Source organism: Psittacula echo (assembly GCF_963264785.1).
Source record: "Psittacula echo genome assembly, chromosome: 5".
NCBI classification, from domain to species: domain Eukaryota; kingdom Metazoa; phylum Chordata; class Aves; order Psittaciformes; family Psittacidae; genus Psittacula; species Psittacula echo.
The window spans coordinates 88,088,489-88,114,227 of record NC_137739.1 but is presented as its reverse complement, the minus strand read 5'-3'; the positions used below and the strand labels follow the sequence as shown (position 1 = coordinate 88,114,227).

The 25,739-nt window shown below is 64.5% G+C and overlaps 3 protein-coding genes across 4 annotated transcripts; 2 read left to right on the top strand and 1 right to left on the bottom strand.

The window, feature by feature from the left end:
* The first annotated feature begins 2,384 nt into the window (after positions 1–2,384).
* PPP1CA (protein phosphatase 1 catalytic subunit alpha) lies at positions 2,385–6,275 on the top strand. Its single transcript, XM_080617939.1, has 7 exons — positions 2,385–2,455; positions 3,826–3,957; positions 4,047–4,277; positions 4,981–5,085; positions 5,162–5,385; positions 5,671–5,805; positions 5,986–6,275. Exons 1-7 carry the CDS (start codon positions 2,401–2,403, stop codon positions 6,094–6,096), a joined length of 993 nt encoding a protein of 330 aa, XP_080474065.1. The 5' UTR covers positions 2,385–2,400; the 3' UTR covers positions 6,097–6,275.
* A 105-nt stretch (positions 6,276–6,380) lies between these two features.
* On the bottom strand, positions 6,381–8,525 carry RAD9A (RAD9 checkpoint clamp component A; the record flags this gene model as incomplete). The annotated part of the gene is made up of 11 exons (XM_080617555.1): positions 8,433–8,525; positions 8,287–8,357; positions 8,050–8,184; positions 7,838–7,952; positions 7,656–7,755; positions 7,398–7,507; positions 7,208–7,314; positions 7,062–7,126; positions 6,888–6,989; positions 6,570–6,789; positions 6,381–6,479 (listed from the first exon to the last, which is right to left on the bottom strand). Exons 1-11 carry the CDS (start codon positions 8,464–8,466, stop codon positions 6,381–6,383), a joined length of 1,158 nt encoding a protein of 385 aa, XP_080473681.1. The 5' UTR covers positions 8,467–8,525.
* Positions 6,743–25,473, top strand: CLCF1 (cardiotrophin like cytokine factor 1; the record flags this gene model as incomplete). Of its 2 annotated transcripts, XM_080617556.1 has the most annotated exons (4): positions 6,743–6,801; positions 10,139–10,205; positions 22,057–22,223; positions 24,976–25,473. In XM_080617556.1, the coding sequence occupies 3 exons, from the start codon at positions 10,151–10,153 to the stop codon at positions 25,471–25,473; spliced, it is 720 nt and encodes a 239-aa protein (XP_080473682.1). The 2 variants fall into 2 exon arrangements, with proteins under 2 accessions (XP_080473682.1, XP_080473683.1); XM_080617557.1 differs by lacking the exons at positions 6,743–6,801; positions 10,139–10,205 and adding an exon at positions 13,837–13,864.
* Positions 25,474–25,739: the final 266 nt, after the last annotated feature.

The following is a 25,739-nucleotide window of genomic DNA, read 5'->3' as shown; positions in this document are numbered from 1 at the left end:
CTGGCGGCGGCGCCTCTTGCCCGGGCGGGGCGGCCCCGGGGGGGGGAAGCGGGCGGGGCGGGACCGGGGGGAGCCGAGGGGAACCGGGCTGGGGGGGATGCGGGGTGCGGAGCCCTGGGACGGGACCGGGCCCCGGGGGCAGCGCGGAGCCGGGTGCGGGGGGGCCGGGACCGGGGACACGGCCGGGGTCAGGCGAGGCCGGCGGTAACGGTGACACCGCGGGGCAGAAATGTCAGCACCGGAGCCAGGCGGCTGCTCCCGCCCCGGGAGCTATTCCCGACCGCAGGGCTCGGCACGGAACGGCACGGCATGCATGGCACGGCACGGCATACATGACATGGCTCGGCACATGTGGCATGGCACAGCATGTCATGCACGGCATGGCATGGTATACATGGCACGGCACGGCACAGCATGGCACGTGTAGCACGGCATGACTCGGCATGCCCTACACGGCATGGCACGATAAGGCGTGCACAGGCACAGAGTGGTGTGGCTTAGCATGGCACGGCATGGCATACGTGGCACAGCGAGGTATCCATGGCATGGAATACACGGCATGGCAAATACATGGCACAGCATGGCATATATGGCACGGCATGGTACAGATGGCATGGCATGGCATACGTGGCAAGGCATGGCATACATGGCATGGCGTGCTATACATGGCACAGCATGACATACTTGGCACAGCATGGCATACCTGGCATGGCATGGTATACATGGCACAACATGTCATACATGGCACAGCATGGTATAGATGGCACAGCATGACATACTTGGCATGCCATGGCATACATGGCACGGCATGGCGTACATGGCACGGCACGGCATACATGGCACAGCATGGCATCCTTGGCACAGCATGGCATCCTTGGCACAGCATGGCAAACATGGCAGGGCATGGCATACATGGCATGGCATGGCATACACGGCACAGCATGGCATACATGGCACAGCATGGTATAGATGGCATGGCATGGCATACGTGGCAAGGCATGGCATATGTGGCATGGCGTGGTATACATGGCACAGCATGACATACTTGGCACAGCATGGCATACCTGGCATGGCATGGTATACATGGCAGGGCATGGCATACATGGCACAGCATGGTATACATGGCACAGCATGACATACTTGGCATGCCATGGCATACATGGCATGGCATGGCGTACATGGCACGGCATGGCATACACGGCACGGCACGGCATACACGGCACAGCATGACATACACGGCACAGCATGGTATACATGGCACAGCATGGCATACACGGCACAGCATGGTATACATGGCACAGCATGGCATACTTGGCACAGCATGCCCAGCAGGGCATAGGACATTGGGAATGGCATGGCATGGCTTGGCACAACACACGGCATGGCACAGCAGGGTTTGGCACAGCACAGCATGGCACAGTGTAGCGCGGCGCAGCGCTGTGTATACACCAGGGCTTGGCACGGCTTGGGCAGTTCCCCGCTGCCTGTTTACCTGGGCCCCGCCTTGGGGACCGGTTGGGGACTGGTGCAGGCAGGGAACGGGCAGGGATCGGGAAGAACAGGCAGAGGCAGCTCCCCGCCTCCATGAGCCGAGGCACAACGGGGCTCCCCCCCTCGGTCCCCCCCCTTTCCCTGCGCTATTCCCGGGGTGCCGGCAGGAACCCGGGCTTGGGGTTGCCCTGGGGACACTGGGGTGGCAACAGGCTCCCGGCAACGGCCCGGTGCTGCTCACAACGGCGGCCCCACGGGCATGGGGTGGGTACAGGGAAGGGGGCACCGGGGGGGTACCGCGGGCACCCCGGAGGAGGACACCGGGGTCATACCGGGTACCGGGGGGGGGACATCGGGGAGATAGAGGGGATGCTGGGGGGGGTACCGAGGGGGACACCGGAGGGACACTGGGGGCTACCGGGGGGATACGAGGGGGACACCGGGATGGTGCTGCGGGGGACACCGGGCAGATACCGGAGGGATAGCGGAGTATATCGGGGGGGGGGGGTCACCGGGGGACAGTGAGGGGATACCGAGGGGACACCGGGGGGGTTGCAGGGTGGGATACCGGGGGGATACGGGGGAGACACGGGGGGGGCACCGGGAGGATGCTGGGGGGCACCCCTGTGTTCCCCCCATAACCGGTGGATGCCGCATGTCCCCCTCTCCCTCTCTACCGGTGTTCCCCCGTCTCCGTGCTACCTGTGGGGATACCCCGTGTCCCCCCCCCGAGTCCAAGGTGTCACCCCCGTACCCCCACGGTGAAGTCTATCACCCCCCCTCTCCCCGTTACTCCCGTTGCCCCCCCTTAGCACCGCTAACTCCTCCGCACCGACAGGGGGCGCCGCGCCGCCTCGCATGCCCCGGCCGTGCGCGCCGCGCGGGGCGGGGCGGGAGCGTCCGGCGGCCATGGCGGACACCGAGAAGCTCAACCTCGACTCCATCATCAGCCGCCTCCTGGAGGGTGAGCGGGGCCCCCCCCCGGTGCCCCCGGTACCCCGGGACCTCCCCCCGGTACCCCCGGATCCCCCCCGGCAGCGGCTGCGGGCCCCGGGGCTGCCCCTGCCCGCAGCGGCGCGGCCCGGCCTGGGGGGGGGCGGTTGGGCCTTGAGGGGTTGAAGGGGGTTGGGGTCTGCAAAGGGCAAGGCCTGGGCCATGATGGGGGGGGGCATGGAGGGGTTGGGGGGCCTGGAGGTGGGGTTTGGGCCTGGGGGTTGGGGGGCTGCATGGGGGGGGTGGAGGGGATGGGGTGGGGGGCTCAGGGAGCGTGCCCCACACAGGGGGTGTTTGGAGGCTGTGGGGTTTGAGATTTGGGGGGGGGCTGTGGGGTTTGGGGGCTCGGGGGGTATTGGGGGGTTTGGGGTGCTTAGGGGGGTTTTGGGGGGCTGTGGGGTCTGGGAGGTTCATGGGGCTGCGGGGTTTAGGGGCTCGGGGAAGTGGTTATTGGGGGGCTGTGGGGTTCGGCCATTCAGGGGGGTGGGTGTTGGGGGTTGTGGGGTTTAGAGGCTCATGGGGGTGTTGGGGGTTGTGGGGTTTGGGAGGTTCGTGGGGCTGTGGGGTTTTGGGGCTCAGGGAAGTGGTTATTGGGGGGCTGTGGGGTTTAGAGGCTTAGGAGGTGTTGGGGATGTGTGGGGTTTTGGGGTGCTCAGGGGGTGGTTTTGGGTTCTGTGGGGTTTGGGGGCTCAGGATTGTATTGGGGTTGTGGGGTTTGGAGATTGAGAGGGGTGGGTGCTGAGGGCTCAGGGCCGTGGTTCCTGGGGGGCTCTGTGGTTTAGGGGCTCAGGGGGGTGTTGGGGAGCTGTGGGGTTTGGGGTGCTCAAGGGGGTGTTTGGGGGCTGTGGGCTTCGGGCGTTCAGAGGCGTGGGTGTTGGGCATATGTGGGGTTCCGAGGCTCAGGGGGGTGTTGGGGATTGTGGGGTTTGGGTGCTCAGGAGGGTATTTGGGTTCTGTGGGGTTTGGGGGCTCAGGGAAGTGGTTGTCGGGGCGTTGTGGGGTTTGGAGGTTTAGAGGGCTGTTGGGGGCTGTGGGGTTTGGGGTACTTAGGGGGGTGTTGGGGAGCTGTGGGGTTTGGGGGCTCAGGAGGTTCGTGGGCCTCTAGGGTTTGGGGGCTCAGGGAAGTGGTTACTGGGGGGCTGTGGGGTTGGGGGGGCTCAGGGGGGTATTTGGGTTGTGTGGGTTTGTGGGCTCAGGGACGTGGCTCCAGGGGGGGCTCGGTGCTTTGCAGCTCAGGTGCATTGCAGGCAATGGGGCCGTGGCTTGGGGGCAGCGCTGGGGGTGGGGGTGAGGGGTGTTTTGGGGCTCCCCCTGACGTGTCCGTCCATGCGGCGGGAGCAGTGCAAGGCTCGCGGCCGGGCAAGAACGTGCAGCTGACGGAGAACGAGATCCGGGGCCTGTGCCTCAAGTCCCGGGAGATCTTCCTGAGCCAGCCCATCCTGCTGGAGCTCGAGGCGCCCCTCAAGATCTGCGGTGAGCAGGATGGGTGCAGGGTGCGCTCAGCCCCGTCCTGTGCTGCCGGGCTCCCTCACAGCCCCTGTCCCCCCCCATCCCCGCTCCAGGTGACATCCACGGGCAGTACTACGACCTCCTGCGGCTCTTTGAGTACGGGGGCTTCCCCCCCGAGAGCAATTACTTGTTCCTGGGGGACTACGTGGACCGGGGCAAGCAGTCGCTGGAGACCATCTGCCTGCTGCTGGCCTACAAGATCAAGTACCCCGAGAACTTCTTCCTGCTGCGTGGCAACCACGAGTGCGCCAGCATCAACCGCATCTACGGCTTCTATGATGAGTGTGAGTGCTTGCGGTGTAGCTGTGGACACCCCCCCCAGGAAACCCCTCTGCCATCGCCGTGCACCCCAGTGTCACCCCCGTGCACCCCAGTGTCACCCCCGTGCACCCCAATGTCCTCCCCACGCACCCCAGTGTCCTCCCCACGCACCCCAATGTCACCCCCGTGCACCCCAGTGTCACCCCTGTGCACCACAGTGTCATCCCCACACACCCCAATGTCATCCCCACGCACCCCAGTGTCCTCCCCACACACCCCAGTGTCATCCCCGTGCACCCCAGTGTCACCCCCGTGCACCCCAATGTCATCCCTGTGCACCCGGATTTCATCCCCGTGCACCCCGGTGTTGTCCCCGTGCACCCCAGTGTCACCCCCACACTGCCCCATTCCATCCCCTAATAGAGCTGCTGTGACCATGGGTGTCCTCCTTGTGCCACCCCTGAACCCACACCCAGCCGCTAGCACCCCAGTGCTCCCAGCACCACACACACTGGGGGCCCTACACCCTCCCCGTACCCCCTTTTCATCCCCCCCCCCAACAACCACACCTGCCACTGCGCACCCCAAGTGTGATGCTGGGCCACCCCCATGGCATTGCCACCGCGTTACCAGGGCCTGTGCTTCACTTGGGGGGCACAACCCCTTGCGGGGAGCCCCACAAGCTGCTGTACCCCCAGTTTGGCACCTCCCCCCATTACTTTATAGGCAAGCGGCGATACAACATCAAGCTCTGGAAGACCTTCACCGACTGCTTCAACTGTTTGCCCATCGCTGCTATCGTGGACGAGAAGATCTTCTGCTGCCATGGAGGTGGGCACGGGCCGGCGCTTTTGGGGTGCTGGTGAAGAGGATGGAGCTGATGTGTGTGCCCCCCTCTTTCCCATAGGGCTGTCTCCCGACCTGCAGTCCATGGAGCAGATCCGGCGGATCATGCGCCCCACGGACGTCCCGGATCAGGGCCTGCTCTGTGACCTGCTCTGGTCCGACCCCGACAAGGACGTGCAGGGCTGGGGTGAGAACGACCGCGGCGTCTCCTTCACCTTCGGGGCCGAGGTGGTGGCCAAGTTCCTGCACAAGCACGACCTGGACCTCATCTGCCGGGCGCACCAGGTACGGGTTTGGGGCCCCCCTGGGGTATTTGCTGAGGGGGGGGGTGTTTCTACCCCTAAGATTTGCCCCTCCAGGGCAGTATTTCATGGAATGGTTTGGGAATGGACCTCAACGCTCACCCAGTTCCAACCCCAACCCCTTCCACTGGAGCAGCTTGCTCCAAGCCCCTGTGTCCAACCTGGCCTTGAGCACGGACAGGGAGGGAACTCTTGGACCCCCACAAGTTGGGGGGGGGTGTGTTTGACTCCGGGGGGGGCCCAGCTGAGCCCCATGGTGCCCCTGCAGGTAGTGGAGGACGGTTACGAGTTCTTCGCCAAGCGCCAGCTCGTCACCCTCTTCTCAGCACCCAACTACTGCGGGGAGTTCGACAACGCGGGGGCCATGATGAGCGTGGATGAAACCCTCATGTGCTCATTTCAGGTAGGACACTATAGGGGTGAAGGGGGGGGGAACACACACATAGGACCTCCCCCCCCCCAATTCCTGCTGGATGGGCGCAAAGAGAAGGTGCGGGAGGGGGGAGCAGGATGCTGGGGCAGGATGGGGTGAAACACGCGGCCCCCCCCCCTTTACCTTTTGTCCCCCCCCTTTTCCCTCCAGATTCTGAAGCCAGCTGACAAGAACAAGGGCAAATACGGGCAGTTCAGTGGGCTGAACCCCGCCGGCCGCCCCGTCACCCCCCCCCGCAACTCTGCCAAAGCCAAGAAATGAGGCGCGAGCCCCCCCCCTCCTCCCTCAGTATCCGGTCGCTTTGCTTTCAACTCCTTTCGGGGGGGCTTTTTTATTTGGAAGATCCTGAACACCCTCCTCCCTTCCCCAGCCACCGCCACCCCAAATGCAAGCCCTAAAGGGGGGGGGCTCAAAGCCCCCACCCCTGTGGAGGTGATGGGGCAAAGGGGGGGGGGGGGTGAGCAGGAGGGTGTTTTTTTGGGGGGAATAAACTTGTAATTTGGGGCTGATGGGGTTTGTGTGTGTGTGTGAGCAGCGCGGGGCGCTCAGTACTCGCCATCGCTGTCCTCTGCCAGCACCTCCTGCGTTGGGGCCGGGTTGGGCCCCCCCGGTGTCAGCACCGAGCCGAAAAACAAGGAGCGAAACTGGGGGGGGGGGGGAAGGAGAGAAATGGGGGTCAGGAGGGGGCTGTGCCCATCCCCGTGCCCCCGGGGCAGCCCCCTGCCCATCCACACCTTCTTGTGGGGGGGGGTCCCTGGTACAGCGCTGCCTTCGTCCTCCTCTTCCTCCTCCTCCTCGTTGGGGTCGCTGGGGGGGGGATGTGGGGTGCGCAGGGGGAAGGTGGGGGTGGGGGGGTCCCTCGAGCTCTCCTCGTAGGCGCTGGTTTCCATTGCTATCATGTAGGCCTCCAGGTCGTCAGCGAAGTCGTCCGATGGGGCAGGGACGTGGGACACGCTGGGGGAGAGGGTGAGTAAGCAAAGGCAGAGCAGGGAGCGTTCACTCTGGTCCCTACTGATGCCAAGGTGGGGCTGGCACCCTCCTGAAGCTCCTACCCGTTGGATGTGGGGCGCTGTGAGCTGCTTTCTGGGTCTGAAAGGGTGGCCAGCACCAGGTTGACCTCCAGCACCGTGTCATCCAGCGTGAAGACCACCGGCCTGGGGGCACAAAGAGCCTTAAGGGAGGGCGGTTCCAGAGGCAAGGGCCGGCCCTGGGGTCCCTGTTCCTACCGGCCGGGTGCGTCATAGTAGATGCTGAGGGGCAGGTTGGAGGCCTCTGCGAAGCTCAGCAGCCCCTAAAGGGGGGCAAAGGGGAGGTTGGGGGGGGGCTGAAGGGGGACCCAGGGCTGGGAGTTGGGGTCCAGGCAGGGCCTCACCCGGAATTCCCTGAGGCAGAAAGTGATGTGGGAGCCCGGGGCTGCAGCCACTGCCTCGAACTCCTCCTTGGCCAAGCACAGCTCTGTCACCATCGTCTTGCTGGGCTCTGGGGCAGGGGGAATGGGGCAGGGGGGGCCGTGAGGTCACCCCAGTGCTAGGGAAGGGGCAGCCCAGCCCCATAGCACTCACCCGCCTCGTCCTCCACGTAGTTCCGGAGGCTGATCTTGCCCCCAGGGTCAACCCTCAGCGTCACCTCAGCCAGCGTCGGGGGGAAGTGGACCACGGCCTCTGCCAGCAGCCTGTGGGACGCAGAGAGGGGCTCCCATTGGGGTGAGCACCCCAAATCCCCCCCCCCGTGTCCCATAGAAGTGGGGTCCCTCTGCCTTCAGCCCACCCCGCTGGCACCCTCATCTCAGTGTCCCCACAACCAGCACCGGTCCCACTCACTGCGCCGGGGCACGGAGGCTGCTGGCGCATCGCTGGGTGTCAAAGACAGCTTGAAGATGCTCGCACTCCTGGAAGGTCAGGTTGTGGGTCTTGGTGACGCCTGGTAGGGAGGACACGGTGGTGGTGCCGGGCTCCGCGTGCCCATGCGTGCCCATCCATCCCCTCCCAGCACCAGCACGCACCGTACTTGCAGTGGAGCTGCACGACCAAGCGGCTGAGCTGGGGTTTGAGCAGGATGAGGCATTTCTCCACCGTCTTCTCCAGCGAGGGCAGCGAGCGGAAGACACCCAGGAAGGACTGCGGGGAAGGGATGGGGATGGGGACAGTCACCCCCAAACTGCTCCTGGAGCAATGGGGGGCTCAGAGGGGGGGTCCTCGGGGGTGGGGGCTGCACCTTCATGAGCACTTTGCAGCGGAAGAGCTCGGTGTCGGGCTGGGGGCCACCCGCCTCGTACCGCTGGAAGAAGAGGGGTGCGAAGAGGAAGCAGGCGAAGGCGGAGCGGGAGGAGTTGATGGAGCGCAGGGACAGCTGGGGATGCACACACACACACACAGTGTGGCTATCCCTCAATGGGGATACTGGGGGGCACTGGTGGCCCCGCAGCTCCCAGCCCCTTCGGTTCCCCCATACCCCATTCTCAGTGGGCTCCAGGTAGAGCTCATCGCCGATACGGGACAAGGAGTGCACAGCTCGGCCGAGGACTGAGGAAAAGGATGGGGGGGGGGTGAGGAAGGGCACCCCATTGCCCCCTGCCACCCCCCCATGGCCCCGCTCACCTTTAACGTTGCCACCGGCGATGATGCACTTCATGGCGCGGGGTCGGGCACCGGGACCCAGCGGACACGTGGCGGCTTCGCGCCTTTTGCCGCAGGCCACGCCCCCGAGTCGTGGCCACGCCTCCTTCAGCGAGGAAGTCACGCCCCTCCTGACCCAGGCCACGCCCCGCAGCCGGTTCCTCTTGGCCTCCCCGTCCCCGCAGTCCTTTACCCCCCCCCTCCACCCCGCTGCCCTGGAGTGGTCCCTTCCGGTCCCCCCCGCCCCGCGCCGCCGTGGTTCCGCCCGCTTCACCTCCGCGCCGGCACCTTCCCGTCTCCCGCACCGCCCTCACCCGCCGCCTTCCGATTGGTGGAGCGCCGGCCTCCGTCCCGCCCCTACCTCCAGCTGATTGGTCAGCGCCGCAGCGCGACGGCCCGGCGGCGTTTTCGCGCCTTACGTCACCCGGCGCGGTCCCGCCCTACGCTCCGGGCTTCCCGCGGTAAGCCCGCCCACTCCTCGGCTCGCTATTGGCTGCGCGCATTGGAGTGACGGGGCGCTCAGCCAATCGGGCCTCGACGGCGAGTGGCGGGGGAAGTCGTTCCCCCCCCGGGTTCACACCGAGCTCCCATTCAGCTCAATGTCTTCCATTCATCCCGGGTCACACTCGGGGCATCCCGGTGCCCTCCCATGGGATGCAAGGTGGGAAGGGGTCCCAGAGCTCGGGGGGAGGCCCCTCATGGGCGGCAGGAGCTGACAAACCCATCCCGGGGGGCTGAGGGACCGGGGGGGTTCAGTCTGGAGAAGAGAAGGCTCAGGGGGGACCTGATGGCTGCCTACAAGTGCCTGAGGGGAGGATGGAGCCAGGAGGGGCTGGGCTCTGCTCCCAAGGAACAAGGGATGGGACAAGAGGAACCGGCCTCAAGCTGCACCAGGGCAGGTTTAGATGGAGCTGAGGAACAATTCCTGCCCCAGAGGGTGCTCAGGCATTGGCACAGGCTGCCCAGGGCAGGGCTGCAGGCACCGGCCCTGCAGGTGCTCACAAACCCTATAGACAAGGCTGCAGTGCCATGGGTTGTGGTGGCCTTGGGGCTGGACTTGCTGCTCTTCAAGCTCTTTCCCAACCTGGCTGATTCCATGATTCGGGGGACCCCTGGCCCATGCCTGTGGGCTCTGCCTCCCAAGCAGTGCCTATGGGACAGGGGATGCTGTAGCCGGGTCGGCAGCAGTGCGTGGTCTCCCCATCCTTCAGGAGCTGGAAGCAGTGGGAAGAGGGAAGCTCACACCTGGAAGGCTGACGCAGTGCGTGAGCCATGTGAAAGCAATGGAACAGGGAAAAAGGTCCCATTGGGGAGACTGTGCTGAGGGGGGGGCTCTGGAAATCCCTTCCCAACCCGGAGCAAGGGCTCAGGATGGAGCCTGGAGGCCAGGGCATCCCTCAGCCCTTCCCCATCACCCTTGGGCTCCAGGCCCTGCACCAGCTCCGCTGCCCTGCTCTGGCCCCGCTCCAGCCCCTCAAGGTCTCTCTTGCAGTGAGGGGCCCGGAGCTGGCTCCTGGTCACAGCCTGTGACAGCCTCAGCGCCTGCTCAAGTCCCTCCTCCTGCACTCAGTGACCAAAGAGGGGCCCCTTGGAGCGGGGCTGGCACCTGAAGGGAGCCGGGAAGGGGGCACGGAGCCGTTCCCCATTATCCCGGCATCCTCAGCCTCTCCTCCTCCTCTTCCCATCAGGTGCCTCTCCGGATGCTCCACATCCTGGATCCGGACCTGACGCCCCTCGGCAGCGCATCCCCTCCAGGTACACAAACACCCCCCTTATGGGGCCGTGCTGCACGTATCTGTGTGCACAGGGAGCTTGTGGGGCTCCCAGCCCTGCCTTGGCCGGGGTTTAGGGTCCAGCCCCATCGGGACCTCTGGCTCCCGGCCCCTTCCTCCCTTCTTCCCGAGAGGAGGAAGGGCTCGGTGCGTGTGTTCCAGCCCTGGAGCAGCAGCCGGGCTCCTCTGGAGCTGCTGTCCCCAGGAGGGGCTCTGGCCTCGGGGTCTGTGTTTTATGGGGCCGTGGATGGGACGCAGCTGCCTGTGCTCGTGACACAGACACCTCCGCGGTGGCCAAAGCCATGCGCACCCCTCCTGGTCCCCATGGTCCGTCCGTTCCCCCCCCCCCATCCAGCCGGGATTGAGCTGGATTCAGGCTGGGAACCGGCCCCTGTCACCCCTGCTTGTCCCATCCTGCTGGTGGCTCCCATCCCAAGCACATGGCACGAGACAGACGGACACAGCTGGATGTGGGGCGGCTGGGAAGGGACCAGCGTGGGGCTCCCTGGCTGCTCCATGCCCAGAGACACCCCTTGAAGGAGCAGGGACAGCGCCCACAGCGCACCCCAAGGAGGGGCCATGGGTGCTTCGGGGTTGGTGATGAGCTCCTTGGGGGCACCCCGCTGTTGCTGGGGTGCAGCCCATGGGTACCAATGGCGCTGGGGGCCATGGAAGGAGCAGGTAGGAGCAGGCAGGGCCCCGGGAGCGCAGGCGGGGAGCAGCGGCCGCAAAGGGCAGCAGTGGGAGGCGGCGGCGCCGGCGGGGATGAAGGTGAGGTCAGCTCCGTGCTGGTGACGTGTCCCGGGGGCAGCAGGGCCGCGGCATCGCCCCCCCCCGGGGCTGGCGCAGGGCCTGGGGAGCAGGAGGATGAGGATGAGGATGAGGATGCTGCTTCCCAGCCCTCCAGTGCCTTGCACCCCCCCTTGTCCCGAGGCAGGGCATTGGGTGATGGAGGGGGGCTTGTGACATGGCCCCTGTCTCCATCACCCTCCTCTTCCTCCTTCTCTCCCAGGTGATCCCTGCAGCCACAGAGCTGGAAACCCCACCAGAACCCACCTCAATGATGATTGTTGGGAGGGGGAAGAGCAAGCAGGACCCCCCCTCCCCATCCCCAAGGCCGTGGAGGCTGCTCCACGCTGCTGGCAGGGGGCTGTTGGCTCAGGATAAGGGGGAAACCAGATCTCCTGCACCGGGAATGGCCCCATGCAGTGCAGGGCTGGAAGTGGGGACCCCCCCCCCCCACGCTGCTGGGGAGGGAGGATGCGGCATTCCCAGTGCTGGAGCTGGGACAGCTCCATCCCACCGGCCCCTCTGTCACCCATGGGGCTGCACCCCAAGAGTTGTTTCCTTCCTCTGTGTCTCAATGGGAAGCGCCCCGGTTGGAGCAGCACCCCGAGGACCCCCCCATCGCCCTGGCGCACGTGTGTTGGGTGCTTCCTCATGGATTCCCCACGGAATCCATGCTTCCCACCCCATAAACCGCCCCGGCCCGGCCGCTGTGTGTGTGTCCGTGTGGGGTTTACCCCCGCGGGGTGTCCCTAAACCCAGGGCTTGGTGGCTCCAGCGCTCAGAATCCCGATGGATTTAGAGCAAGGCAGGGTCGTGGCATCGCTCCAAGCGCTCACCCCGCTCCTCCATACCCCGGGTAGAGCCGGGAGGATGCGATCGCGGCCGGGAACGGAGCCGGGAACGCTCGGACCTGGCTGTGGCCGACACGAATCCGCCTCGGACCTCCCGGCGCTCCCAGCGCCTTTGTTTTAAACAAAGCTCCTTATTTCGGGGGGGGGGACGGGACCCAGATCCCTTCGCCCTTCGCCTCCGTGGCAGCACCCACGGGTGGGTCAGGAGGGGAAGGGGACGTTGGGGGGGTCCCCAAAACGCTGTCGGCTCCCGCTGCCGCGGTGCCGGGCAGGGCACGGGGTTTGCAGCGCCTTCAGCCCCGCGGCTCTGCCCCGTTCACAGCAGGGGGGAAGCGGCCGCGGTCACGGCCAAGTTCCCCCCGCCACGATCAGGGTTCGTCTTAACGGGGTCGTCAGATGCGGGACGGCGGCTTTGGAGGGGGGGTGCGGTGCGGGACCGGGGGCTTCCATCCCCGTCCACCCACGAGCCCCGGTGCGGGCTCCGCTTCTATCGCCGGTGGCTGAGACGCGATCGGCGCCCACCGAGCCCCGACGGCCGCGCTCCCCCCGCCGGGCCCCGCTCACCTGCAGCCGCCCCGTCCCGTCCCGTCCCCGCCGAACCGGAGCACCGGGGTTTGGGGGGGGGGGGGGGCTCCGTTTGTCCGTGCCCCCCCCTCTGGAACCCCTCACCCGAGGACCTCAACCCCCCGCCCCGTTCCCATCCCCGCCGCTCCTCCCCGGCCCCGGGGGGGCGGTCGGTGAGGGGGGGGTGTTCAGGCTGGCACCCCCCGCCCCCCGTTCCCCCCCTTCCCGTCCGGGCTCCTCCGCACCTCGCCCCGTCCCCCCCCTTCCTTTCCCCGGACCCCCCCCCCCCCCCTTTCCCCGTCCGTCCCCCCCCGTCCCCCCCCTTCCCCTCCCCGGGGGACCGGGCTCTCGGCGTGCGGTGGCGGCGGCGGCGGCGGCTCTGCGCGTCGGGAGGAGAAGAAGCGAGAAGGGCTCCGGGCGGCAAATGGGAGCCGCGGTCCCGGTCCCGGTCCGGTGTGCGGGACCCCAGCCTCGTACCCGGGGAGCCCCGAGCACGCACCCCCGGCCCCGCTCCCGCGTCTGTCCCGCATGGAGCTGCGAGCAGGTACGAGACATCCCCCCCCAACCCCGCTCCTTCTATCCCCGTCCCTTTCCCCGCCGCACCGGCCCCGCACCGGCCGCTAACAAAAGCCGTGCGGGAGCCAGAACCGAAGGGAGGGAGCGAACGGGAAGCGGGGAGCAGCACCCCTGGATCCCCCCCCCGCTTTCCCCTTCCCCTTTTTCCCCTTCCCTTTCTTTCCCCACCGCACCGAGGCTCGGTTCCAGCTTCCCACTTCGGCACCGGGACCCCGGGGATGGGGAGGAAGGCGAAGGGAATGAGGGGGGAGAAAGGCCGGGAGAGAAGGCGAAGGAGAGGGGAGGGAATGAATGGAGCCCGCTCTTGTGTACAAATCCCATCAAATACATTCTTGAAAGCAACCTGGTTCTGCTTAAGGCAGGAATCGGGAGGGGAAGAAGGAGGGAAACCGAAGGAGAACGAGGGAGGGCGGCAGCGCGGGGAGGGTGAAAGCGCTCCGGGTTTTATCCTCGCATTCCTGGACACCAATCAAAAGAGCAAAGCAAAGGAGGTGGAAAAGAGAGGGGAGACCGAGGGGGGGGGAGAATACAGCAGCGAACGAAAGCAACCGGAGCATTGGTGCGACCCCGTCCCCAAAAACCAACCCCCCCCCCTCCCAAATACACCCAGCCCCAAACTTCCTTTTCTTTGCTTTTTGGCCACTTCACCCCCAAGAAGCACAAACCAAAACAAACAGGGACAAGGAGGAGGAAAAGCAAAGCACCAAACCCAACCCCAAAGCCCAAGCGAGCCAGGGCAGCGGCCAGAGCCAGCGCCGAGCCCCTGCTTCGGGCTGCCCCCGCTTGGCCTCTGCTCCTTCTGGCCCCCCAAAACCCTCTCCCTGCACCCCGACTATGCTAAATGTTGCCGGGGAGCTCTCAGGTAAGAGCGGGGCCGGGGCTGGGGGCTGCCTGCGCTCTGTTTGCTATGGGGGAAAGGGGGGGTTTTGCCTTTCCGAGCCGCTGCTGATTTCAATTTGATGTGATTAAAACGTCTGGCTCGCTTTTGGCATTGATTTAAGGCTTCCCCCCCCCTTTTCCTCCCCTGGTTTTGGGTTTAGTTGGTTGGTTGGGGGTGGGTTCCCCCCCCCCCCCCTTCCCTTTCTCTCTTTCCCTCTTTTCCATGCATGTTTGTGATTACCAGGGAGGGAACCGCCGCTGAGCACGGAGAATTAAAGCCCAGCGCTGACAAGAAGGGGAGGAAAACGAAAGTCGTTGGGATTTAGGGGGGTCGGAAAAGGTCCTTTTCCTGCCCCGGGGCTGGGTTTCGGGGCTTGATTCGGAAACGCTTTGGTTGGAACGAGCGAGATTCCTGCGGGACCCAGCAGCGGGATATCGGGGCGCTGCGGAAACGTCCCCTCTGCGGCCGGGACCGCGGCCGTGGCTGCGGGATGGTTTTGTCCCCTTGGCCTCCATGGGGTTCCCGGTGGTTGCGGGGCTGCCCGGCCCCGGCCCCGGCGGGATGCGGGGTTCCTCCTGCGGGAAAAGGCTGGAAAACCCCTTAAAAGGTCAAATCCTGGGCGCCGGGAGGCTCCCACCCGGTGGGACCGGGGCCGGGGCACCACGAGGCCGGCGCCGGGTTTGGCCGCGGCTCCCGCGGTGACGCAGGACGGGGCAAAGCGGGGCGAGCGCCGGGGAACCGGAAAAGCGAGGCCGGGAGCCCCGGCGCCTCCATTGCCCTCCCGTTCCCTTCGGCCCCGCTGGACGGGGCCGCGCCACCGGCGGCACAACCGGTACCGGGGCCTTGCGGGACGGGGCCGCAGAGCCCCGATGTGGCTTTAGGGTGAGAGCGCGGCCGCCACCGGCCCCGCTCCCCTGTTCTGGGGCATCCCCACCCTGGGTCACCCCAGCCTCGCACCGGGGACCCGGGGGTCCCGGTCCTATTGAGCCGGCTGCCAGGGCACGGTGGCGGCGCACATCTGGGCTGCATTAAGCGAGCAGCCTCCGAAGGGAAATGCAAAGGGTTCTGCTTACAGGGCCGGGCTGGGGGGGAGATTTATGCCCTGCTAAGTGGTACTGAGCTCCATGGACCCATAAATCACCCCACACACCCCTCCCAGGGCAGCACCCGGAGCCTCTGTGCTGTGCTATGGGCACCCCATTGTATAGCATAGGGTGCCATCGGTTGTTCGGCATCACCAGCACCCCGATAGGGTGCAGACAGCACATCTGGGGAGCAGCCGGTTTGGCTTGTGCCGGCAAAGTGCCGGCGGTGCTGGGGCACGTGGCTGGTGGGTGACGGAGGTGGCCTGGGCTTGGCCAAGGTGCTGTAGGGACACATGGGGCCGGTTTGGGCATCAGAATGCGGCCATGGGGAGCTGCTGGTCCCATGTTGATGGTGATGGGTGCTGTAGGGACACATGGGGCTGTTTTGGCTATCAGAGCATGGCCATGGATTGCTGCTGGTCCCATGCTAATGGTAGTGGGTCCTGTAGGGACACATGGGGCTGGTTTGGCCATCAGGATGTGGCTATAGGGAGCTGCTGGTCCCAGACTGATGGTGGTGGCTCTTGGCTGGGCGATGCCAGCGATGAAGGCAGTGGGTTTGGGGTACCGGGAAGTGCCACCAAAGCTCTTCAGCAACCCATAGGCAAACACTGGGGGTCCCCCGCTCCACTGGAGCACGTCCAGGCTCTCTCCATGTCCCCACCGGGATGCTGGGAAGCCAACCAGGACGCCTCGCCCAGCTCCTGGGTGCCGTACCCGCGCCGGGCTGGACGTGCGTGCGGGGCAGCGGGGTCTGGTTGGGATTAGGGGGCCCGGCCCCCCCGTCCCCGCGCCGGCGGGGGTGTTTCCATCGTGCCGTTGGGCTGGAGCCGGATGGGAATTCCAGGCCCAGCTCATTACAGCCTCGCTGGAGTCTCCCGTGCGCGGCCGCAGTTATAAACACACGGAGGAGACAGGATGTAAACACTCGGCACTGCGAGCGCAGGCACGGCCGCGGCGGGGGGGACGTGGGGCCATGTGTTCTGTGTGTGTGTGTGTGTGTGTCCCCCGAGGGGTGGCTTCACCATGAGGGGCCCGGTGGGGTCTATGGGAAGGGCTGATGGTGGCGCTTAGGGAGTTAGGATGGGAGCAGGCAGGTGGTACCCTATGGGATGGGAGGCAGAGCCCACGGGTGGGATGCTGCTGGGGAGAAAGGATGCAGGTGACAGCGGTTGGGGACATCGGTGACACCAATGGCTATGGGGCACATGAGCATCCTCATGGCCCCACTATGGGCTCCTGCTGGGCCCATAGGATGCCACAATGGGGTTAATGCCACCAGGGACATCAGTGACACCAATGCTTGGCTATGGGGCACGTGAGCATCCTCATGGCCCCACTGTGGGCTGCTGCTGGGCCCATAGGATGCCACAATGGGGTTAAATGCCACCAGCCTGACAACAATGGTGTCTGCCCTCGTCCCATTGAGCATCACCACCCCAAACCCTGCGGTGCTGCGAAATGGGAAGGGTTGCACTGAGGATCCTTTATCCTCAATGCCGTGGCCCTGATCCCACAGGAGCACTGGGCCACCAGCCCAGCGGCTCCGGTGCGAGGATCCCCCCCTTTTCCCATCGGCCACCCCCACCAGGCTTTCGGGAAAGCGGCTTTTGGGAAGCTTTGTGGTCACTGCCGACCTCCGCGGCTCTGCCCACAGCATGCCCAGGGAACAGCTCACCCGGCTCCGTGGCGGCATTCCCACCTCGGATAGGGGGAGATGGAAGGCTTCAGGGGCATCCCTGATGTGTGTGGTGGTGGGATGGCGGATTCCATCCGCCATCCCACCACCACACACATCAGGGATGCCCGTGGTACCCATTGGCGCGCGTTGGTACCCGAGGCCAGCCCCTCGCTGTGGGTGCCATGGGGTGATGCCGTGACCCTGGGCAGCCGCTCCATGAGCTGCTTACGTGGGCCGGGAGCATCCTGGCCGCGCTCCAGGGTCGGTTTTGAAACCCTCGGGCTCTTCCTTTCCGACGTCACCGGGATCCAGCTGTGCCGGCCCCGCCGCGCTCCCGCCTCCCTGCACGGCTGCTGCTGCTGCAGGGATAATGCCAGTGGCAGGGGTATGGATGTGCTATGGGCACCATGGGGCTATGGGCAGCGCTGTGCCATGGTCACCATCATCGGTGGGCTATGGACACTGTGGTGACAGGGCCACTGTCACTGCTGTGCCATGGCCACTATGGTGCCATGACAAATACTGTGCCATGGCCATGATTGTGCCACTCTGCGCCATGGTCACCACTGTGCCCCAGCCATCACAGTGCTGCAGCCACCATCAGTGCTGTGGCATGGGCACCATCACTGCTCTGCCATGGCCATGTTCCTGCCATAGCCATGTCAGTGCCATGGCCACCATTGTGCTGCAGTCACCATCACTGCTGTGCCATGGCCGTGTCTGTGCTACAGCCACCATGGTGCCATAGCCACCAATAGCACTGTGCCATGGCCACTACTGTGCCACAGCCACCACTGTGCCATGGCCATGTCTGTCCTATGGCCATGACTGTGCCATGGCCACCATGGTGCTAGGGCCACCATCAGTGCTGTGCCATGGCTACGTCCTTGCCATGGCCACCACTGTGCCATGGCCATGTCTGTCCTATGGCCACCACTGTGCCATGGCCACTATGGTGCTAGGTCCACCACCACTGCTGTGCCATGGCCATGTCTGTCCTATGGCCACCACTGTGCCATGGCCACCATGGTGCTATGACCATCACCACTGCTCTGCCATGGCCATGTCTGTCCTATGGCCACCACTGTGCCATGGCCACCATGGTGCTATGACCATCACCACTGCTCTGCCATGGCCATGTCTGTCCTATGGACATCACTGTGCCATGGCCACCATGGTGCTATGACCATCACCACTGCTCTGCCATGGCCATGTCTGTCCTATGGCCACCACTGTGCCATGGCCACTATGGTGCTAGGTCCACCACCACTGCTGTGCCATGGCCATGTCTGTCCTATGGCCACCACTGTGCCATGGCCACCATGGTGCTATGACCATCACCACTGCTCTGCCATGGCCATGTCTGTCCTATGGCCACCACTGTGCCATGGCCACCATGGTGCTATGACCATCACCACTGCTGTGCCATGGCCATGTCTGTCCTATGGACACCACTGTGCCATGGCCACCACCTCCTCCACCCAACCCCTTCCTCCTCCTCAGCCCCCCTGTTCCGCAGCCCCCTGCCCGGAGCAGCCGCGGCTCCATCCCGGTCCCGCTCCCTCCCCGTTATCCCCCCCCCCATCCCGTCTCTCCCGGCCCCGTCCCCCCCCCCCCCGTCCTTCCCGTCCCGGCTGTGTTTGCTTTGGCGCCGCTCGGCCGGGGCTGGTGCAAATCCCGCTCTGGGAAGCGGAGCCGGCGGCGGGCGGGGGTCGGGCCAAAGCAAACACCGGGGGCGGGTGAGTCACCGGAACGGGCCCCCCCCGCCCCGCCGCGCTCGCACGCACAAGGCACCGCCACCGGCACCGGCTGCGCCCCGCCGTGCGTCACACGTGTGTCACACACGTGTCACGGTGCGTCACGTGCGCGCCGCGGGTCGGCACCTGCGCGGCGAGCGGCGGCACGCTTGGGTGGGGCACGTGGCTTGGTGGGGGGGGGCGCGCAGGCGCGGTGGGGGTTGCGCCTGTGGAGTGTATGGCACGTGTATGTGCTGTATGGAGCACCTATACATTGTATGGCGCATCTATACATTGGTGCACCTATACAGTGTATGGCACATCTATACATTGTATGGCACACCTGTTTGGGGTATGGCACATGTATGTGGTGTATGGCACATGTATGTGCTGTATGGAGCACCCATACATTCTATGGTGCATCTATACATTGGTGCACCTATACAGTGTATGGCACATCTATACATTCTATGGCACATGTATGTGGTGTATGGCACATGTATGTGCTGTATGGAGCACCTATACATTGTATGGCACACGTATGTGCTGTATGGCACGCGTATGTGCTGTATGGAGCACCTATACATTCTATGGTGCATCTATACATTGGTGCACCTATACAGTGTATGGCGTATCTATACATTCTATGGCACATGTATGTGGTGTATGGCACACATATGTGGTGTATGGAGGACCTATACAGTGTATGGCACATCTATACATTGGGTGGCACATGTATGTGGTGTATGGCACACGTATGTGCTGCATGGAGCACCCATACATTCTATGGTGCATCTATACATTGGTGCACCTATACAGTGTATGGCACATCTATACATTCTATGGCACATGTATGTGGTGTATGGCACACGTATGTGGTGTATGGAGCACCTATACATTGTATGGCACATCTATACGTTGGTGCACCTATGCAGTGTATGGCGCATCTATACATTGTATGGCACACGTATGTGGTGTATGGCACACGTATGTGGTGTATGGCACATGTATGTGCTGTATGGAGCACCTATACATTGTATGGCACACATATGTGCTGTATGGCACACGTATGTGCTGTATGGAGCACTATACATTCTATGGTGCATCTATACATTGTATGGCACACCTGTGTGGGGTATGGCACATGTATGTGGTGTATGGCACATGTATGCGGTCTATGGCGCACGTGTGTGGTGTACAGCACACATATGTGGTATATTACACACCTATATGGTGTATGGCACACATATGAGATGTGTTTCACACCTATATGGTGCATTGCACATATATGTGGTGTATTGCACACCTATGTGGTGTGTTGCACATGTATGTGGTGTAAAGCACACGTATGTGGTGTAAAGCACACGTATGTGGTGTATCACACCCCTGCACACTGTTGCCCACCTGCACGGTCCATCACATACACGCACAGTGTTTCACATGCTGGTGTGTGATGCATTGCACGCTGTGTGTGTTGCACGCCTGTCGGGTGGTGTGAACAGTGTGCTGCACACGTGTAGGGTGTATCACAAGTAAGCGGTGTGTTGCGTGCTCCTTATGTGTATTACAGGCAAGCGGCGTTGTGCGCCCATTGTAGGTATCAGAGTTATGAGAAGCCTGTTTCATCCCCATAGGTTGTATCAACCACAGGCGTGAGCAGTGTGTTGCACGCCTGTAGGGTGTATTGCAGGTATAAGCAGTGTTGCACACCCATAGTGCATAAGGCAAGCATGAGCAGCGTGTTGCATGCTCAGAGGGTGTATTGCATGTGTGAGCAGTGTGTTGCACGCTCATAGTGTGTGTTACAGGCACGGGCAGTGTGTTTCACACCCCTAGGGTGTATCTCAAGTGCGAGCAGTGTGCTGCACAACCATAGGCTGTATTACCGGTACAAGCAGTGTGTTGCATGCCCGCAGTGTGTATTACAAGCATGGGCAGCGCGTTGCATGCTCACGGGGTGTATTGCACGTGTAAGCAGGGTGTTGCACAACCATAGGCTGTATTACCGGTACAAGCAGCGTGTTGCATGCCCGCAGTGTGTATTACAAGCATGGGCAGCGCGTTGCATGCTCACAAGGTGCGTTGCACGTGCTGCACACCCGCAGGGGCTATCCCAGCTATGAGCCGCCTGTTGCACACCCGCAGGCTGCACCCCAGGCACCCCCATCCCCTCGCCCGCCCGTGGGGCTCATCCCAGGCACCCCCATCCCATGGGGTGTCCCGGGGGACGCTCCGTGCGTCACCGGGCTCTTGGCTGCTCCCGGCGGCCGCTGACGGGGAGCGGTGACGCGCGAGCGCTCACCCCGATGCCGGGAAGCGGGGCCGGGTCCATCCCGACCTTTGCCCACGGTGGGGACCCGGCAGAGCTCCGTGTCCCTGTTCCCAGCATCCCCCCCCCCCAAGGCCCCTCGGTCCCCCCTTGCCCCCGTGCTGGTGGCTGCGGTGTTGCCGTGCCCAAATATAACCCAGCCGCGTTGTTCCCGGCGGGAATGCCGTGAGCCGCGCTCGCTCCAGACCATATAAAGGATTGTTGCTGCAGCGCAGGGAGGGGAGCCCAGAGGGGTCAGACCCCCCCCGCCCCGCCCCAGCATCGCTCCGGGATAACGGGGCTGACGGGGCCGTGCTGCGGTGTGAGCTGCTCCGGGGCCCCTGCCCCATCCCAGGGAAGCTGCTCCGTTGGGGTGGGATTGGGCCGTGCCTCGGTTTCCCCACTTGCAGGTTGGCATCGGGACAAGGGGTTTGTGCCGTGCCCACGGCCGGGGTGAGCCCATTCCAAGAACTGGGGTGTCCCCATGCCCGCAACTGGGGTGTCTCTATACCCACAGCCGGGTGTCCCCATGCCCATAGGTGGCCATGGCCACAACTGGGGTGTCCCGAAGCACACAGGTCCCTATAGCCACAGCCAAGGCTGTCCCCATGGCCACAGCCAAGGTGTCCCTATACCCACAGCCAGGGTGTCCCCAGACCCACAACTGGGGTGTCCCCATGCACACAGGTCCCTATAGCCACAGCCAAGGTGTCCCCATGCCCACAATCGAGCTGTTCCCATGCCCACAACAGGGGTGTCCCCATGGGCACAATGGGGGTGTCCCCATGCCCATAGCCAAGGTGTCCCTATACCCCCAGATGGGGTGTCCCTAAACCCACAACTGGGGTGTCCCCATGCCCACAGGTCCCCATGCCCACAACTGGGGTGTCTCTACCCACAGCCGGGTGTCCCCATGCCCATGTGGCCATGGGCACGACTGGGGTGTCCCCATGCACACAGGTCCCTATAGCCACAGCCAAGGTGTCCCCATGCCCACAATCAAGCTGTCCCCGTGCCCACATCTGCGGTGTCCCTATACCCACAACTGAGATGTCTGTATGCCCACACCCAAGATGTCCCCATGCCCACAGCCAAGGGGTCCCCATGCCCACACTGACGTGCCCCAATGCCCACAGTTGAGGTGTCCCCACGCCCACAGCTGGGTGTCCCTACACCCACAACGGGGTGTCCCATGCCCACAGGTCCCCCTGCCCACGCTCAGGGTCTCCCCATCCCCACAGCCTGTCCCTGTGTATCCCCACAGCCAAGGTTTCCCTATGCCCAAACCGAGGCGTCCCCATGCTCACAACCGGGGTGTCCCTGGCCCCACTTTGCCCCCGCACTGAGGCTCCGTGTCCCCGCAGGAGACTCTTGGGGGATCTTCACGTTCCTTTGTGCCGCGCTCTGTAACCTGCCCGCGCTGCCGGCGCTGAACTGCACCGAGGAGCTGGGCCCCGGCCACTCCATCCAGAAGACCTACGACCTGACCCGCTACCTGGAGCACCAGCTCCGCACCCTGGCCGGCACCTACGTGAGTTGGGGGCACCCGAACCCTAAAGCACCAATGGGGGGGGGGGGGGTCCCCTCTTCATCCTCACTGTGCACATCGCATCCCACCCGGACCTGCTGCACACACAGTGTGTGTGTGTGTGTGTGTGTGTGTGTGCCCCAGTGATAGGGATGGGCTGGGATGGGCTGGGGGACACACAGTGTGGGGGAGCAGGTGGAACCCCCCATAGCAATGGGGATGGAGTGGCTGCCCCATTGCCAGCAGCCAGGGACCCCCCTGCCTGCATGTAAAGGAGGGTGTGCATGCGTGTGGTGTGCACTGGGGTGGATGCATGCACGTGTGCCCTCACATACATGTACATCAGCGTGCCCGCATCCCTGCGCTTGCACACACATGTACATCCCTGTGCCCACATCCCTGTGCCCGCATCCCTGTGCCCACATCCCTGTGCCCACACACACATGTACATCCCTGTGCCCACATCCCTGTGCCCACATCCCTGTGCCCACACACACATGTACATCCCTGTGCCCGCATCCCTGTGCCCACATCCCTGTGCCCGCATCCCTGTGCCCACATCCCTGTGCCCGCACACACGTGCACATCCCTGTGCCCGCATCCCTGTGCCCGCATCCCTGTGCCCGCACACACGTGTACATCCCTGTGCCCGCATCCCTGTGCCCGCATCCCTGTGCCCGCACACACGTGTACATCCCTGTGCCCGCATCCCTGTGCCCGCATCCCTGTGCCCGCACACACGTGTACATCCCTGTGCCCGCATCCCTGTGCCCGCATCCCTGTGCCCACATCCCTGTGCCTGCACACACATGTACATCCCTGTGCCCACATCCCTGTGCCCACATCCCTGTGCCCGCACACACATGTACATCCCTGTGCCCCCATCCCTGTGCCTGCACACACATGTACATCCCTGTGCCCACATCCCTGTGCCCACATCCCTGTGCCCACACACCCGTGCATGCGTGTGCACCGTGTGCATCTGCACCCACAAGGCGCAGTCAGCGCTGCCGGTCCCTGCCCGTGCCTCCCGCACACGCGTGTCCCTCACACGCCTGCAGGGACGCGTTTGCTCTCCCGTGCCCCTGCCCGGTGCCACCGCCCTGGCCCAGGGCTCTGCGGCTCCCATGGGTGCACCCGTGCCCCAGGCCAGGAAATGGCTCATCCGCCCCGGGTGTGGGCAGGGTGCGGGCAGGGCACAGATAGGGTGCAGGCGGTGTGCAGGGGGCAGGCATTCCGCGATCAGGGTGCAGGCAGGGAGCAGAGTGCGGGCAGGGTGCAGGGTACAGGCAGGGTGCAGGGTACAGGCAGGGTGCAGGGTGCAGGGAGCAGGCAGGGTGCAGGGTGCAGGCAGGGAGCAGAGAGCTGGCAGGGTGCAGGGAGCAGGTAGGTTGCAGGCAGGGTACAGGGTACAGTTAGGGTACAGGCAGGGTGCAGGGTACATGCAGGGTGCAGGGTGCAGGCAGGGTGCAGGCAGGAGGCAGGGTGCAGGCAGGGAGCAGAGAGCTGGCAGGGTGCAGGAAGCAGGTAGGGTGCAGGCAGGGTTCAGGGTACAGGCAGGGTGCAGGGAGCAGGCAGGGTGCAGGCAGGGTACAGGCAGGGTGCAGGGTACAGGCAGGGTGCAGGGAGCAGGCAGGGTATAGGCAGGGTGCAGGGTACAGTCAAGGTGCAGGGTACAGGCAGGGTGCAGGGTACAGGCAAGGTGCAGGGTACAGGCAGGGTGCAGGCAGGAGGCAGGGTGCAGGGTACAGGCAGGGTGCAGCGTACAGTTAGGGTACAGGCAGGGTGCAGGCAGGGTGCAGGGTGCCGGTATCTGCCTGTCCCTGCCTGCTGGCTCCTCCACCTCTGCCCTTCGGTGCCCTTTGGGGTGCTGGCAGTGACGAGGGTGGCCCCGTCGTGGGGCCGGGTGCAGGACGGGGATGCTCAGCCCCACCCATGGGTGCCTCTGGGAGTGCTGCCTGCAGCTGTGGGCACGGGCAGGGGGGCCTGGGGTGGGATGGGGATGGGGACAGAGAGGCTGGGGCCATGGGAGGCAGGGAGATGGCACACGGGGCACGCTCCCCTCTGGGGACATGTGATGGGCAAGGAGGGACATGGAGACCTGGAAAGAGAGGGATGTATCCAGACTGTGGGACACGGTGCCCTGGAATATGGTGGGCACATGCACCTGGGGGACATGGAAAGGAGGACACAGAGACTGGGACCAAGGTGGGCAGAAGGACCTGGGGACCTGGGACAAGTAGGACACAGAGACAGGGGACACGGTGGAGAGTGGGGCCATGAAGACCTGGAAAGAGGGGGGCATGTCCAAACCGGGGGACAGAGAAGCCTGGGACACGGTGGGGATGTGGGGGACAGGGGATGTGGACAGGGGGACATAGAGACCTGGGGTGAGGGGGACATGGAGACAGGGGATGTGGGGAGGGGGACATGGATACCTGGATGAGGGGCACATGGAGATGAGGGATGTGGGCAGGGGGACATGGGTACCTGGATGAGTGGGACATGGAGACAGGGGATGTGGGCAGGGGGACATGGATACCTGGATGAGTGGGACATGGAGACAGGGGATGTGGGCAGGGGGACATGGGTACCTAGATGAGGGGCACAGGGACACAGGTTGCAGGAGGGACACAGAGACCCGGTACCAGCAGGACAAGAACACAGGCGCTCGAGCTGCACCACTCACAGGGCACTGCACCCATCACCCCCATAACCCCCCCTTCCCTTTCCTCCCCTTCCCCATCCCTTCCAGCTGAACTACCTGGGCCCCCCTTTCAATGAGCCCGACTTCAACCCCCCGCGCCTGGCCCGAGCCGAGCGGGTGCCCAGCGCCACGGTGGACCTGGACCTGTGGCGGGGCCTGACCGACAACGCTCGCCTGGCCGCCAACTACCGCGCCTACAGCCGGGTGCTGTGCTCCCTGCGGGCGCTGGACGCGCAGGGCACGGCCGAGCTGCGCCATCGCCTCGGCCACTTCTGCTCCAGCCTGCAGGGGCTGGTGCTGAGCATCGCGGGGGTCATGTCCTCCCTCGGGTACCCGCTGCCCGCCGGGCCCCCCGCATCGCCCGGCGCGGCCCCCGCGCAGCCCGGGGGGGCGGCCCCCAATGACTTCCTGAAGAAGATGGATGATTTCTGGCTGCTGAAGGAGCTGCAGACCTGGCTGTGGCGCTCGGCCAAGGACTTCAACAGGCTCAAGAAGAAGGTGCCCCCCGCCGTGGTGACGCTGAGGATGGAGGCGAGGGGGTTCTGAGGTACCCGCTCCGCAGCGGCCCCGGCGCTGCAGCCGTGGGGTGGGGATGGGGCTTCTCAGCGCAGTGGGGCACAGGGAACCTCGCTGTGATTTGGGGGGGGGGGGGGGGGGCCTCAGCCAAAGCGCTGCCAAAGTCACCCCTGTTCCCTCTCCATCACCAGTGCGCCTGGAGAGGATGCCGCTGCAGGCACCCCACGTCCCCTCTGTCACCACAACCAAGTTGTGCCTTTGGGATGGGGGTCCTGACCCTAAAGGGCCACCAAAGT

Bases quoted from the DNA above. Each gene is read 5' to 3' on its own strand.
- PPP1CA (XM_080617939.1), top strand. From the start codon at position 2,401: ATGGCGGACACCGAGAAGCTCAACCTCGACTCCATCATCAGCCGCCTC. The intron at 4,278-4,980 runs GTGAGTGCTTGC...ATTACTTTATAG, and splicing joins CTACGGCTTCTATGATGAGT to GCAAGCGGCGATACAACATC. The intron at 5,806-5,985 runs GTAGGACACTAT...TTTTCCCTCCAG, and splicing joins CCCTCATGTGCTCATTTCAG to ATTCTGAAGCCAGCTGACAA.